At 34.2% G+C, this 16,667-nt stretch overlaps 2 protein-coding genes across 2 annotated transcripts; both read left to right on the top strand.

Annotated features, from left to right (window-relative positions):
• The first annotated feature begins 223 nt into the window (after positions 1-223).
• Positions 224-1,361, top strand: LOC108330220 (transcription factor MYB35). The gene is made up of 3 exons (XM_017564720.2): positions 224-353; positions 461-590; positions 662-1,361. Exons 1-3 carry the CDS (start codon positions 224-226, stop codon positions 1,359-1,361), a joined length of 960 nt encoding a protein of 319 aa, XP_017420209.1.
• Positions 1,362-1,965: 604 nt separating this feature from the next.
• Positions 1,966-4,540, top strand: LOC108330731 (uncharacterized). Its single transcript, XM_017565251.2, has 4 exons — positions 1,966-2,438; positions 2,539-2,652; positions 2,972-3,262; positions 4,221-4,540. Exons 1-4 carry the CDS (start codon positions 1,992-1,994, stop codon positions 4,419-4,421), a joined length of 1,053 nt encoding a protein of 350 aa, XP_017420740.2. The 5' UTR covers positions 1,966-1,991; the 3' UTR covers positions 4,422-4,540.
• The last annotated feature ends 12,127 nt before the right edge of the window (positions 4,541-16,667 follow it).

Raw genomic sequence — 16,667 nt, forward strand, 5'->3', positions numbered from 1 at the left:
GCAAATTAAGTTTAATTCATAACAAAGTTTCATGCATTCCTTGCCTCCATATGTTACCTTTAAACCCATCTCCTCCATTCTCTCTTTCCTCGCAAAGAGTGTTTGCAGAACACAGTTATTTGAAGCTGCACGACACATCTCTCAATCTCTATCTCCTTCTCTTATGTCATTTTCTTTTTTCTTTCATATGCTTTTTTAAAACCCTTGGATCATAATAAAAGACATGGTGAGGTCTCCCTGTGAAAAAGTCAATGTCAAAAGGGGTGTGTGGGCCACAGAAGAAGACACAAAGAAGCTTGCATTTGGTTCCAAGCATGGATCTGGTAACTGGACTTCTGTCCCCAGGAAAACAAGTTAGACAACTTTATTTTTTAAACTTCCAAAGCTTAATTTTTGCACTTCTTGGCTTAAAGTTTTGCACTTCTTGGCTTAAAGTTTTGCATTTGGGACATCATTTCAGGGCTCAAGAGGTGTGGAAAGAGTTGTAGGCTTAGATGGAGTAACTGCCTCAGGAATGATCTTAAGCACGACAATTTCACAACCCAAGAAGAAGATCTAATCATTAAGCTTCACGCAGCCATAGGTAGCAGGTGAATATTGTGGCCTAATTCTTCAACTGCTCTTGCTTCTCTGCTTTTTTTTCTGAATCATTTTGTGACAGGTGGTCTATAATTGCCCAACAACTTCCTGGGAGAACAGACAATGATGTAAAGATCTACTGGAACACAAAGCTGAAAAAGAAACTCTCTGAAATGGGGATTGATCCTGTTACCCACAAGCCCTTTTCTAAACTCATTGCTGACTATGGAAACATCGGGGGTTGCCAGAAACCGAGTACCAGAATAGGGTCTATCAATAAAGACTTCAAGAGCGCAATGATGCTAAATTCAGAACCCCATCAAACCATGCCACAAGGATCTACAAATATAAATGACCAAGAAACCACTAGAAACAACTTTATATTCAACAGAGCTCATGGTGATAATCTCTCAATGGACTTTGAGAATGAGATGATCTCAGGATCTGTGTTAGGGGAAGATCGTTTGTCAAAAACTTCATCCCCTTCTACTCCTTCTACTTGTTCCACTTCAGCTTTTAGTTGGAATGACTTCCTTCTTCTAGAAGATGATTTTACACCACTTGACTATCAGGAAACAGACACCCTGGTTTCAAAGGAGAATGTGGTGACCATACAGAGTTGGAATAGCAAAGAGGTGAAGTCACAGCATGCCTCAGGTAGTAGTGACTTCCAATTTTCATCATGTTCTCACACTTCATTCATAGAAGCCATGCTTGATCAAGAAAATGAAATGTTTCTGAGTTTTCCACACCTTATGGAGGAACCATCCAACTTGAGTTAAATTTTCAAATAATAATTCCCCAATGCCGAAACGCATCTACCTTATCTTGCTTGTATTCTGGACTACCATGTTACTGCTTTTGTTCTTTCTTGCCTTCAAGCAAACATCATACATCAAGTCTCACCATGAATCTTCTACCATGGGAATGATTAGTAGTATTTTTCATTTTCCCCATCATGTGTATTGCTAGTATTTTTCACTACGGTTTAATTATAACGACATCTCAATTATAAATAAAATAAAAAAAATGAAAAAATATTTAATTACATTCTCTGTTTACGTATTTTTAAAAATATATAAATTAAAGAAGACCATGATATTGTAAGAAAAATTATATATGAAAAGACTAGACAACATTATTGTCAACTTCATTGTTTTTTTCTAACAAAAAATTTAGTCACATAGTTTGTAATATATTTGATTTGATTTATAAAATGCTTGGTGTTACCCAATAATGACGAAATCAATTGAAAAGGATGACGTATATAAAAATTACGTTAAATTTACGAAGTGATAGCTATAAAAAGATGATACCGAAGATGAATGTTAGTTAACCTAAACAAAAATAAAATTGAAATATTTAAAATTCTTTAGGAAACCTATATAAGAACCCAAATTGTGTTGCCAAAAATGAACGAAATCCAAAAGGAGTCAAGAATGGTGGCAATCTCACTGTACAGAGGGAACCTTCACCGAGTACCGGAAGTGCCTCGCCGATGGCCTATGCCAGCCCCCAAAATCTCTCTCAAAGACTTCAAATGTCTTCTCGCTCGCCGTTCCAAGGCACTATCTCGCCTTCAAGCCTCCAACCCTAACCCTAACCCTAACAACACTCTCCCCGACGACTCCCATCTTCAACCACCTCCCGACGCCGCCGTCACCGTTGCTCACGCCGAGGGCCCTTCCGCCGTCTCCCAAGAAGACGAAGATCGCAAAGAACCGCTACTGGTCGCCGTCAGTTCTGCCAAAAGACCGCTCGGCGAATCGGATTCGCCTGTCGATGCAATGACTGCCGAGGCTTCCGAGAAAAAACCGTTTGACGGTGCTGACCTTTCGACGGAAAAACAGACTGAGCCGGTAACCGGTTTTGGATTTTTTTTTCTATTTTTCGTAAATCGTTTATTGTAATTTTGCGTTGTTTGTTTGCGATTGTCACGTTGTTTGTAATTTTGGCTAGGTCACTGACAATGTTGATCTGCCTGACGAAAAGGCGAAAAGGAAAAAGGAAATTGAGGAGAAGTTGCACGGCTTGAATGAGAATAAACATAACCTGGTGTTGGTGTTGAAGCAGGTAAATGATACTGCATAACTGACACCAGTTTGTATCGACGTATTGATCTTCCTTGATTTCCGTCGGATATAGAATATGTTTTGAAAGTCTGAGACTTTTAATTGTTGAATGATAAAATGTCTGAAATGTTTTTTTTTGTGTGCAGAGGGTTTGGTATTAATTAGCGAAGGTGTTATTTTTTTTGGTTTTTGTTGTGTTTATGTCCTTGTCTTTTCCTGCAATGTCAAGTGTCATGTTGAAACCCTAGTCAAAATTCAAAACCATGATTGTGTCTGTGTGTATCCCTTGCATGTTGTGAATGATAATTTGGTCTTGGCAGATATTGAATGCGGAGGAGGAGTTTAAGAGACGAAATAGTATGCAAATGGCTGGGATGCGTGGTCCTTCGGGTCCAGTTCAAGGGGACGGAACCAACGATACTGGATCCATGATTAGGCACATGCCCCCTAGATTGGGATCGGAGGGAAATCTTGCTGGTGATGTGGATGGTGGTGACGGGGATGATTTAGCTAACCATACCATGCATTCTCGCCACATACTTCGGCCAAGTAACATGTCACCTTCGTCAGAATCTCCTCTTCGGAGGACCCCTAGTGTTCAACAAAATGCGGTAACGTATATTAGCTATTTCAGTTAATTCATGTTGTTGATGTGCTTCGGATTGTATAACTGTCTTGTGGTTGGATCTATGATCTGTTTTGGTGGAATGAATCTGTGATTAATTATATATGTTATAGAGTGCATGTAGGAGTAGGAGGGTCAAGAATGGCATGCTAGTTCGAGTTATATGTGCTTGAAATTTTGATGTTAGTTTGCGGAAGTAAGTTATTCCTTTGTTTGGTTATTTTGCAATAAAGCAGCGGGAAAAAAAATGGGTCCATACTTACCAAATTGGAATGCATTCCATTCTTTCAATTTTAAACAATCCAAACAATAGAATCTAATACCATTACTTCCAGCTCACTTCATTTCATCATTCTAACATAGCGTAACTAAAGCCAAATTATAACGGAACCTTGAATGTTGCGCACTTGAACTAGCCTCATTGCACTAGTTACTGACTCAGTTTTGAGAAGGGTTGAATCAAGTAAATATTAGGTTGAACCTAATTTGTTGAATTTTATAAACTGCAATTTACAGATTTTAAATTGAATTTAGGGTCTTGTTTCATGTACTTTGTTGTTCGATACTTTTTATGGTTATGATTCTAAGAACTAGCTTGTATTTGTATTGAATATAATCGTACACTTGCAATCTTGTGGAGTCTAGGCTGCATTCATGTCACTCTTTTTCTTAACTCTTCAATCTATTCTTTCTCTCTGTTTTAGCTAATTACTTAGAGTATCTATAATGCAAGAGTCTTATAAAAAACCAATAAGGTTCTTAATAGCTTGATGTATGCATACACATATATGTTCTGCAAATGAGATAAATTATGCTTTAGTAGTTATGCTGTGTTAAGAAGCTGAATATACGAGTAAAGGTCAAGCCCGAATCCATAAGTAGAATACTTCCTTGAATTGCCCTGTTTTCTTTTGACGTACTTAGTTGTTACCTTTTCTATGAAGATTTCGAATCCTTCTCGAGCAAATTTGGGAGCTGCTGGAAGTCCATCACGCTTTGCTCTCTCAGGTCATCAGGGAAATCCAGCGAATCTACCACAAGTGTCAGTGTCAGGAACTAGTTACATTGCATCATCCCCTTCCCCAGCGGCATCTGGTGGCACTTCTGTTTTCAGAGATGCTCGACAGCCAAGTCCTTGGAAGTAGAAGGTTTTGGTTTTTATCATTGGTCATATGTTATCAATCGAAATTTCTATACTCTGATTTTATGTATATAATTTTCTTAATGAGTAATGATAAGAAGACCTCTGTTTCTGTGCGGAGAATTCTATGCATTTTTTTAACTGCCTAGCAGGCTGGTTCTTTATCTTGCTGTTTCTCGAGCAGGATTTTCTAGTCACAATCTACTTGTCCTCTAAAAAACATTGAAACATGAATGTTGCTGACTTGTCATACAGGTTTAGGTTGTCATTAGGAACATTGCTGAAATATCCTGGGTTTATGGTGATTATTTCTGCACTCTTTTTCGGTTCAATTGACCTTTTTTTGGTTTGGAAAAAAGTTGTTTTTCATTAAATAAAGGTATACATTTTATAATTAAAATAAATTTAGTTTTGTCGATTTCCTTGTTGTTCAAGCTTTCAAAATATTATTTTCTATTCAATTAATTGAGAATTTATGATCCATTTGATAAGTGAAATGATTTAAAAGCTCAACAGTCATAAATTAGTGAGTGAAATATTTTTTTAGTTTTTGAACTTTAATAGAAAATTAGAATTCGTTTATGTTGGAAACTTTGACATATTTTAGTTTTTAAACTTTAAAAATAAATTAATATAGTCTTTCTAATTTAATTATGTTAAAAAAAATTATGTGGCAAACTTGTTTTAGGTTAACATTTAAATTGCTTATAATGTTTGATACGTTCTTGTTTTAATGTTAGTTGGAAATGTGTGTTAAAAATTTAATGTAATTGGCAAGAAATTGATGATTGAGAGGGTTGTTTAACTATTGAGGTGAGTTTCAAAGAGTGTTTGTGGGGGTGGGTTAAATTGGTAATTGTAAGGTTGGGGTGGTGGTTGAAATATTGGAAGGGAAATTGATTGTGATAGAGGGGTCATGATTAGATCAAGGAGCTACAAAATATTCTTTTGCATTTGATCAACAAGGGTATTCTTGTTTGCGTCATTTCTTGAACTTGTTGGTCCTCATGCTTTGTGTTTCACTTCACTTTTCCGTTTGTTTTTTTGGAACAAGATTGGACCAAATCTATTATGCTAAGTAGTGGAGAGTGTGATGGTGGCAATGAGAAAGGGTAACAAGGTTTGACTTCCAGAGAATTAGATGACCCAAAGAATGCTTGTTTGGACTTTAACTAGACAATAAAGGGTAACAAGGTTTGACTCTTCAATTTATTGTGGTTATTTTTTTGTTGATCTTGACAACCTTTAAATAGGTGCAAATAGAATCCTGGACCAAATACAAATAATAGAAACTGACAATAAAGTATCAACAAACATAAAATAAAGGTTTAATACATCATTTGGTCCCTACTTTTAGGGGTTTCGTTCAAAGTAATCTTAATTTTTTTAAAAGTTCAATAAGATCCCATATTTTGTTAAAAAATGTTCAATCCGGTCTTTTTTGCTCACGCCGTTAAAAACATAACGGTGCAAATGGCACCGTGGCATCTCATAAGCACATGACACATGTTAATAGGTGAACTTAAATGATTTTTTAATTAAAAAAAAAGTCACTGCCACATCATCATCACCATCTCTAGACAAACCCTAATTTCTCTCCAAGAAACCCTAGTTGCCGCACCATCCAGCGCTGTCACCGCCATCCTCGTCGACAGTTGTCCTCTCCAACGCATCACGCGTCACCACCAAAGCTATGCGACTAGAGTGGCGATTCACAATCTGCAACAGCTAGCGATTTGGCTGGTGGTTAGTGGTGGACGATTCTGTGGTGGAGATTGGACGGCAGTGTTGCTGGCACGACGACGATTTGGCTGGTGCGAGGGTGAAAATGGTGAAAATTGGTGGTTGCGACATAGCAAGGGATAGCGTTGGGTGGTGGCGCGAGAATGAATGTCAAATGTGAAGGTGATGGAGGTGCAACAGAGGGGAGAAGACGCTTTGGTGGTGGCACGTGATGTGTTGGAGAGGACGACTGCCGGTAAGGATGACGGTGACAACGCTGGATGGCGCGACGGCTAGGGTTTCTTGGAGAGAAATTAGGGTTTGTCTGGAGATGGTGATGATGACGTGACATTTGCACTGTTATGCTTTTAATGACTTGAGCGAAAAGGACCGAATTGAACATTTTTTAACGAAATATGGGTCTTACTGAACTTTTTTAAAAGGTAGGATTACTTTGAACCAAACCCCTAAAAGTAGGGACTAAATGATGTATTAAACCTAAAATAAAATATACTTAATTTATCTCTATCTTATGTTAACAAAATAAAATAATATTGCACCTAAATAAATGGAAGATCAAAACTACTTATTCCTTTTTTATCTTTATCAAAATCAAACTAAATATTATTAGACCCAAAACTAATAAAATAAGATTTAAACAAAGTTATTAATAAATCTCTAAAATTTAAGTTTATCTTAACAAATTTCCCTCATAAACTTAAATTTTTCATCATTTATTTGACTTTCCATGTACATCATCCCACATCATGCTTGCTTCTTTCAATCAAATTTGGATTCTTTATTTTATTCATGTTGGTCGTGTTGTCTTTCATCTAAATTAAACTCTTTAATGCTTTGGACGACTTGTTCTTTGTTCTACCCAACTTTTCAGTAACCTTGACCAACTTGATTCTAACTTTAGAAGATTTCTCAACCATCTTAGTCGACCTCTTAGCAACATTAGCCAACTTCTTCATCTTGTTCGAAATGTTACTCAAAATATTGGTCGAGTTCTCAATATCCGAGCTTCTCAAACCTGGATTCTTCTCAACATCTTCATCTTCCTCTCTGTCTAGTTCAAGAACACTATATGCTTTCTCTTCCTTTTCAATTCTTTAGCTCCTCAAGCTGAACCCTCTATTTATTCATAATTTCATTAGCTTCATCTAGAAGTCTCCTTATCCGCTGAATCTCTTCATGAGTTCCCTCTCCATGTTTGCCTTCTTCATATTTGTCGCACCATTTACCAAGATCACTTCATCCATTGTTAGAACCGAGCTCTCCATGTCCACTGCATCTGAGCTCTTTGCCATCAACATGATTCCACACTTTTCCTCCGCATCTTCAATAAGGAGATTTGTTTCCCCCTTTGTCTTTGCCTTACAATACTTTGCAATGTGGCCATACTTACCACAGTTGTAGCACTTTCTCGATCTACACTCGTTTGCATAGTGTTCATACTTGCCACACTTAAAATACTTCACTCTTGACCGGTCTCCTCGACCTTTCCCTTGTCCTCAGTCATGCCATTTCTATTGACCGGTTTGCTCTTCACTATCATTCTAAAAATTACCTCGGCCATGTCCACCTCGTCCTCGGGTTCCTCCAAGACCTTGGCTCTGAGTATTCCGAGTTCCATTCGAGTCAAACTTTGCTTGTAGTGCTTGATCGTTGGGTTCCCTATTTTTCTTCTTTTTCCTCAGTTCATGGGCCTTTAATGACCCAGCCAACTCCTCCGTAGTGAGAGTTGACAAATCCTTTGTGTCTTCAATAGTAACCGCGATACTTTCAAAAATCATCCTTCAGATTTCTCAAGATCTTTTCCGCAACCTGGTAAGGAGGAACCTCTTCTCCATTCATTCCGAGTTGGTTGGCCATCTTCTACACTCGAGCTATAAACTCGGCAACTCACTCCTTTTCATCCATCTCATATGTTCAAACTCTATTTTGAGAGCTTGTACTCGGACCTGCATCACACAAATATGTCCTTTGTGTGCCACCTTCATAATTTCCCATGATTCTTTTGCTGACTTTGCATTATCTATTTTCTCGAATCATGATTCATCCACTACATTATACAAAAAGTACAAAACTGATATGTCTTTCACTCGTGTCTTTTTCAATGCAACAATCTAGTTCAATGTTTGATGCTCATCATCTGCGGGTTCATTGTACTCGTCCTCCAATATGTCCCATATATCTTGAGATTTTTAAGAAGAACCTTTATCTGCAAAGACCAATTGTCGTAATTGATCTTTTTCGACAATTGTGATACACTCATTCCGCTGACTACCTTTGTCATCTCTCTCACAAAAAACCTTAAGTAGTCACTTTTTTCCTTACGGTGTTTGACTCTTCTCTCTTTCTTTTTCTCTCTCGGTACTCATAGCATAAAGTTCTGGTACGACTTTGTTAAAAAACGTGACCTATAAAAATAATTGGACTCTTCAATTCACTATGATTACTTTTCATTGAACCTTGACAACCTTTAAATAGGTGCAAATAAGGCATTGAGCCAAATACAAATAATAAAAACTAACAATAAAATATCAATAGACTCAAAATAAAATTTACTTAATCTATCTCTATTTTATATCAACAAAATAAAATAAAACTGCACCTAAATAAATTGAAAATCAAAACTATCTATCCCTCTTTTATCTCTATCAAAATCAAACTAAATATTACTATACCCAAAACTAATAAAATAATATTTAAACAAAATTATTAATAAACCCCTAAAATTTAAGTTTATCCTAACATGGATGAGTTGTCGGGAGGGGAGGCGACGTGACAAATCATTAATCTCATTAATCGTCTCTAACTCGGCTGACGTCATCTGAGTCTTGTGTCATGACGTCAATCGTGCAGGATCTTGGGTCCAATATAGAGGGAAATTAGATCGACCATCCTCATTGAAAAACTGAGAACGACTGACATCCATTGTTACAACCTTAAAGAATTTATTCTTAAATCCGTTATACGAGGGAGGGAAAAGCTCGAACAACCATTTCCCCTGCTTTGATATTAGGAAATCCACCCCTGGTTTGTATTTGGATGTGTGCGGAAGTAGTGGAGGAAGGTGGTTGGAATGGGTATGAGATCGAGGGTGACATAAAGCACTACATACACTTGCATAAATGCTCAACCATTCGAATGAAGTTGTGATGGTACCACGTTCAACTCCCTTAACACACATATGTGGAAGTCATCGAAGGCATACATGAAAAAGAAGGCATCACGGTTGTTCCCTTTCCATGAAACACCCGCTCGTTTTCCTTGCATATCATCAATTTAATAAGAAAGTCATCCTCGAAAGTCTTTAAGATACAACTCTGCTCGGCCTAATACTCTAATTGATTCTTCCTGCAAAAGCATGTCACGAACTCCCCCACATTTTGAGATGCCCCCCATAACCAGGAGTGATGGGAAGGGCTTCTTGGAGTTCCACACCCTCGCTGATGGCATCGATCTCCACACCACCAAAAATAAAACTATCATTCCAGATTGAGCGACTTTATTTTCATCTACACTGGTCGCCCCATCAACAAGACGCTCATCCCGCTTGGTTAACTCAAAGGCAGAGGAAGAGATAGATCTAATGCCTTCGAAGATGAGGCATCATCATTATCGTAACCTCGTTTGCCCCTCTCTGAAGACTCCTCACACAAAGATAAGTTAACAATCTACATTATTATCCAGAGAAAAAAATTACATTCGGTAGGTAAAAATAGTTGAATAGAATGGTGAAAATGATGGGAAGACCCACCCCTATTTATAGCCAGCCACCCTACCCTCGAGCGATACCCACCAGATCAAACAAGATCCCACAACCCAGACCATGCTACCCTGCTCCTTTTGACAGGCGCGAGAAATAAAGTATTTCGTGCCTCTTTTCCAATGGTTATTTTTTATAACAAATTGAATGACCAATAACGAACACCCGATCGAGCGTTTTGGAGCCAACCATTCTCCAAACCCCTTTGCTAGTTGCTCCAAGCTCGGGATTGGGGGGCTTGTGTATCGTATGACCATTCAGTCAGTAGCTGACCGAGTGGTCAACATCTTCAACCTGCCTATAGTAGTTGATTGGGCGATCAACATCGTCAACCTCCCTATCAGCAACTGACCAGGGGTCAATGTCTTCATCATTGTTTATCCCAGAGACTAGACGATCCTTAGTGGCCAATTGGTTGAACACTTGTTATTTGATCATGTTTCAAATTAAACACGTTTATAGGTAAAGTATACTTATCATCTTTTGGACCGTGATTAAACCAACCTTAATTGAAAGTCTATTTCAAAACCTATACAAGTGTAGGTAAAGACGTAATTGATTGCATTATTAAGAATTGACTCTAATAACCAAACAATCACATACTAAGTTAAGCATTGAAATACCTTTTGTATGTAATCCCATACGGTATAAGGAGTCCAAGAAAAAAACTTGGATAACCAAAAGGATTGAAATTCGTGTGAAACTTTGTATTGAAAATAGTTGATCTCGACCTCACATCCGAAACAATAACAATTATTAAATTTTTTTGAGAAATAATCAAATAAATATATTTCATTGAAACTAAAACCGAAATTCACACGTTTTTATTAAGATTAAAAACTGATTTCAAATTTTATAGGAACAAGTAAAGTTATATAAACTAAAATTAAGACATACTCATTTTTAGAAACTAAATTTTCTTTACGCCTACTAACATATTAATTGACTTCGACAGAAAAAAAAAATTATATCCATTGGAAATTTTTAGGGTATATACTTAAAATATGAATAAGCCACATTATATAGTATAACATAAAAAAATTTAAAAGTATATGTTTGTGGATATATTTTTCTTATGCCATTTAATTTAATTTTTTTCAATTATATTCAATATGAAATGAGATGAAAGAGTATTATGATGAACTTATTCCATTATAACAACCAGACCAGACGAACCTACATGAACCTATTTACCTTCTTTTCAATGAAATTTCCATTTGGCAAAGCAACATATCTACGAAATACGAACGTCATGGCATGTAATGCTACAATTATATGCAAAAGGCTTAATTCCAAATTCTAATAGATTTTAAGCACGTTTGTAACCAAATTTAGATCTTCAACAATGCATGAAACTAGCACTCTGTCCCTCTCAATGACACACAATTATTAATTTCTAAGTAAAAGAATAAATAAGTTGCAATCGCATGCATCACATGAAACTAACTAGTATTCCATATTTGGACATAGAAAAGAGAAACTTTTTTGAGCTTAGGTTAGTTTTCTTGGCTGATTATCACTTTTTGGCTAAACAAATTAGGCACTGGCAATTGTCGGTTTTATGATTGAAAATTTTCTTGATTGAGGGTAATCAGTAATGGTGTGCATACGTATAACAGTGACTGGAAACTAATTTTTTCCAACTAGTTGAACCAATGGATTTATTTGTAATTCAATCTTAAAGAACTTTACTACATTAGGCTCTATGACTCTAATACTATTTTAGTAACTGAGTTCATACCTAGGATTGAAAATGTTTGAATTTAAGATTTTACTCATATTCAAGGTAAATTTGTGAGGTTAGGAATAATTTGTTTTCACTATAAATTTAGGAATATTATTATAAGTTCTATATAATTCTATGAGAGAAAAAAATTAAAACTTTTATTGTAGTTTTCTTCTTAATGTTTTTGCATAAATTGTTTCGAGAGGCAGAAAAAGAAAATTAATAATATATTTAGGATTATGATTGGTCTCTAATACTCAATCTTTCTTTTTACAAATCAAAATTATACATGTCTCACGATATCTACTTCCATACCAAATCACCAAAAGATTTCTTTAAGTTTTGATAGTGATATCAAAATGAAGACTTAACATATAATGACCTTGTGTATAATTATTCTCTTCAACCTGTTATTATATTTTAACTAATATAATTAAATATCATTGTCACATCCAAACTAGTACTGAAAATTTTTCTAATGCTCTCTTATTGTCATATAATATATTTTTATTATTATTTTTGAATAAGTGCATATCAACAATCACATTAGCTTCCTTATATGACAATTTAGCTAAAAATCATAATCTTTCAAGAATTTCATTCAACTTCTTCTTCATGTGTAACTCTTTCTAATCAAACAATTATTTTGTACTCTTGTGATTATTGAATAAAACAAATATATCACACATAGACAGTGTCTTCAAAATGTCATAAAAAAACACTACAATTGTTAATGTCAAATCATGACTAGGGTAATTATTCTTATCAACTTTTAATTTTAAAGAAATGTAAGCATCAACTTTCTTCTCTTTCATCAACATACAACCCAAACACAAATAAGATGCATCATAGTAAACCTCAAAATTTTACTTAAGGACTATGATGCAATATTGAATTTCGTTCTTTTACCAAATTTTGATATTATTTGGTTCTAAACTTTAAAAATAAATAGATGTTATCCTTGTCAGCAAATGACATTAAGAATTTGTTGGTATGACAAACGACATTGTGACGTGTGTCCATGTGTTAATACATGAGTGTTCATCTCAGCACATGAACATACACATAACGATGTTGTTTGTCACAACAACAAATCTTTAACGTTTTTTATCAGAAGGACTACATCCATTCATTAATAAAATTTGGAATGAAAATGATTCAAAGTTTGAGACAAAGATAAAATCCAATTTCATATGAAAGTTAAGAGATTAAAAACATATTTAACCTTTTAAAATGAAAGGGAAAATATGTTTCTTAATTAATACGAGATGATTCACAAAATGAACTAGGAGAGTATTTGAATGAAACTGAGAGAGTACTTGACGAAGTTAGGTCTTTACCAAACCTGAAACCCATATGATATTCCTTAGTGAGCTTGAAAGGAAGTGATGTGTATCTAAAAGCAAGTGGAGAATGTTGAAGGTGAGGAGGGGATCCATGATAGTGATAAGGGTTTAAGGAAGAATGACATGTATGTCTTGCAAGGTGTTGTAGTATCTGGATCAATGTCTACTGTTAATAAGATTATTTTGTCTAAGATTGAAATATGACATAGAATGTTAGGTTATATAAAGAAGAAAGAGTTAGTCGAGTTGAAGAAGCATGACTTGTTTGGTAGTGACAAAGTTGTCTAGTGAGGTTTTGTGAACAATGTGTCCAAGGTGAAACTTTAAGAGTATGTTGTAATGGGGACACTAAAAAATAAAGAACACTTTTAACTATGTTCATAATGACTTATGAGGATCATTTACAAGTCCATCACACTTTAGAAATTAAAGACTTCTTGTCAGTTGTAGATTTACTCTAAGAAGTTATGGACTTACTTTTATATAACACTGAGAAGACAGTTTTATAAAATTTCAAAAGTTAGAATTACTCAATGAAGAATCAATAAGATTGTAATTGAATTTAAAATTTATAATGGTCTCTTGAATTTTGTTTAGAAAGATTAAGCAATTTTTATAAAACGAATGATATAACAAAACATTAAAAAATAGTTATGATTCCTCGAGAAAATTGTTCACACTAAAAAAATAAAAATATTATAAACATGGTGAAAAGGATTAAATTTCTAAATAAGAAATGTGATATGAATTTAATGTGTTTATGACAAATTGATAAAAGATAAAATCTCATCTAGTATTGTTTTTGTTTCTTTTGTAAGATTAAGATTCTATTATGAAATATATTATATTTTTAGATTAAAACTTTATATTATTACCTCTCTATATATAATATACATGTGTATAGATTAAGTGATTTCTTCTTAATGTTATACAATTGAGAAAAAAACTGAAATAATGCAACAAAAATATATATAAACGACAATTTTCAAACTATTTAACATAATCCATTAGTTTAGTTAAGCATAAGAATCTAGGTAGTAAACTTATACCTGCTCTTTTCTTTCTTTCCACAAGCTATAAAAGGAAGAAAAATGTTGCTCATCACAATACTTTATTTCTTGTTTTAAATATCAATTTCATAATTTATTATAATTTCAAGGATTGAATTAATGGTTAATTCAAAGTGATTGAAATATCAATTTTATATATTATTATAGTAAAATAAGTTGATTTTAGAGTGAAGGAAGCATGATACATTTATGTGGGTAAAGAAGGAAAGGTCGTCAAAAGATTCCCATGTATGAGATATATGAGAACACCCTTTAGAATAAGTGTTTTAATATCTTAACATTTTAAAAAATATAAATATAGAAGTGTGTTTTAATTATAATATACAATATACTATTATTTTACTTTTACTGTAACTATATTAAATTTTAATTATTATTATTTGTTTTCGTAAACTCTCTGCTAACAAAGATTATATAAAACAAAGTGATAAACTAAGTTAATATTAATAGTAAAATCATTTTATATTAATTATAGAATTTTATATATTTTTAATATAAGAAGTCAAGTAATTAAGATGACTAAAAAAAATAATACTTATCGTACTTAAAAATTAAATAACAATAACTTAATTAAAAAATAAAAAAATTTAAGTAATTAATAAAAAAAACTTAACTTATTTAAATGAGTAAGGACAAATCATCAACCTTTTAGTATAAGAATAAAAATAATTTCAGATCACAATTGTTCAATGTTTTTTTTTAATTTTTTTAATTCAATGATTGTAATATATATCAACTCTTTAATATAGTTCCTTCTCGAATATTAATATTAATGTTATTAAAGATTATGATTTGATTCAATGATATAATTTTATTTCTTGCTAGAAACAAAAATATATCGTTCTATATTAAGTTATCTACCTTTAATAATTTTAATACTTGTCCGAACCCATTAAAAACCTCAAATAGTGGAAGCCAGGTGTCATTGAAAGGGTTCAGATTTTCAGATAGTGGAAGACATGTGCGCAGCGCTGAGTGGCCTATCGGTTTTAGTGACGGCAGTATTTAAGGATAAATTTCAAACTTCGTGCTACTTTTCTGCATGCACCTTTCATCTTCAACCTTCTGAACCTTCATTTTTCTCTTCCTTCTCTCTATAATCTCCATCTTCTCTCTACGATTTCTCATCCTTCTTCCGATCATCATTCATGAAACGCCTGAGTATTTCTAGTGCTAAGAACAACACTTTGCACCGATCAAGTTGTGGTTTAAGCTGGTGAGTACTTCTCTTCTTAGACCGTTCGTTTTCCTGTCACATGTAAACCCAAATTCTGGTTGCATGAGTGTATTATCTCATTCTGATAGCAATTCTGGTCTGGTATTTGGTTTAGTTTTTAAATCGGTGAGCTCTGAGTGTATAAGACTGGTAGTGGTGAACCATATCCTGCATCTGTGAACGTTCGGCTACTTTTAAAGGTAAGGGAATATGATTTCTTGTTCTGAATGGTTGTATGTTTGTTTGATCCATGGATGAATATGAAGTGTTGTTTTTAGTGCATGTTTTGTATATGAGTTACAAATGATGTGAACGGGCTGATATAGGGTTTTCTCTTAAGTATGTAAAATTCTGCATAATCCTGTGGTTGTCACCGAAAGTTATCATTGACCGTTCGGTTTTCCTTTGAGTATTCGGTCTGTACTGGATTTTTCTTATGTGGAGTATTTCAGTTAAGGACCGATCGATTTTCTCTTAGTATACTTGTAAGTAAGCGTTTGGTCTAGGTATTGTTTCCTCTTTAAGCTTCCTAAACAGTTTAGTTAATGTATTCTATAGTACTTACAGTCGTAGAGGTTACCTTTATCCTTCATTGAAAATAAGTGTTGTGTAATTGTGTGTGTGTGTGTGTGTATATATATATATATATATATATATATATATATATATATATATATATATATATATATATATATATATATATATATATTCCTTCATTTTGATTTAAGTTCAGTAGTGTTCGGTCTTTAACCAAGCGTTCGGTCTTAGTAGTGGTTGGTTTTGAACCAAACGCTCGGTCTTTATAGTGGTGGTCTTTAACCAAGCGCTCGCTATTTTATTATACCCCATTGTGTACTCTATTTGAACTGAGAGTGTTCGGTCCAAGGCAATAGTATTCGGTTAAATATTGTAGGGTTCGGTTTAAGTTCCTAGGTTCCAGCAATAGTTATTATGATTTTCGGTTAAGTCTAAATTATATGTAATATTTAGTATTCGGTACATTCTTAGGAGTTCGGTTTAGTAAAATACTCTTCTGTAGTAATTGTTGAGTAACAAGTAAACGTTCAAATACTATCGCTAGTGTTCGGTTAATGATGAGTCTTATCTAGAATGGACCGTTCGGTCCTATTCTGTGTATAAGTGGAAGACCGCTCGGTCTTACACTAGGTGTCCAGCTGTGTTAGTCTAAAATGTATTCAAAACGTTCGGTCTTGTCTCTAGGGGAATGTTATTGTTTAGTTTTGATTTCAGATGGGATCTGTTTGTATTGGTTCGGTATGATTGTATTATTGAATATGAATGGAATAGAATGGAAATGAAAGAGTATTTCGGGGAGGAATATCTCATGAGTGGTTATTGAACGGTAGAGTATGAATGTGGTTATGCTTAGTT

This window comes from Vigna angularis, chromosome 4 (genome assembly GCF_016808095.1).
Source record: "Vigna angularis cultivar LongXiaoDou No.4 chromosome 4, ASM1680809v1, whole genome shotgun sequence".
NCBI classification, from domain to species: domain Eukaryota; kingdom Viridiplantae; phylum Streptophyta; class Magnoliopsida; order Fabales; family Fabaceae; genus Vigna; species Vigna angularis.

What these genes read in the sequence shown, in the direction of transcription:
- LOC108330731 (XM_017565251.2), top strand. Translation starts at nt 1,992, where the DNA reads ATGAACGAAATCCAAAAGGAGTCAAGAATGGTGGCAATCTCACTGTAC. An exon ending in CGGAAAAACAGACTGAGCCG is followed by an intron (nt 2,439 to 2,538) that starts GTAACCGGTTTT and finishes AATTTTGGCTAG; the next exon opens with GTCACTGACAATGTTGATCT. An exon ending in TGGTGTTGGTGTTGAAGCAG is followed by an intron (nt 2,653 to 2,971) that starts GTAAATGATACT and finishes TGGTCTTGGCAG; the next exon opens with ATATTGAATGCGGAGGAGGA.
- LOC108330220 (XM_017564720.2), top strand. Translation starts at nt 224, where the DNA reads ATGGTGAGGTCTCCCTGTGAAAAAGTCAATGTCAAAAGGGGTGTGTGG. An exon ending in TTCTGTCCCCAGGAAAACAA is followed by an intron (nt 354 to 460) that starts GTTAGACAACTT and finishes ACATCATTTCAG; the next exon opens with GGCTCAAGAGGTGTGGAAAG. An exon ending in CACGCAGCCATAGGTAGCAG is followed by an intron (nt 591 to 661) that starts GTGAATATTGTG and finishes ATTTTGTGACAG; the next exon opens with GTGGTCTATAATTGCCCAAC.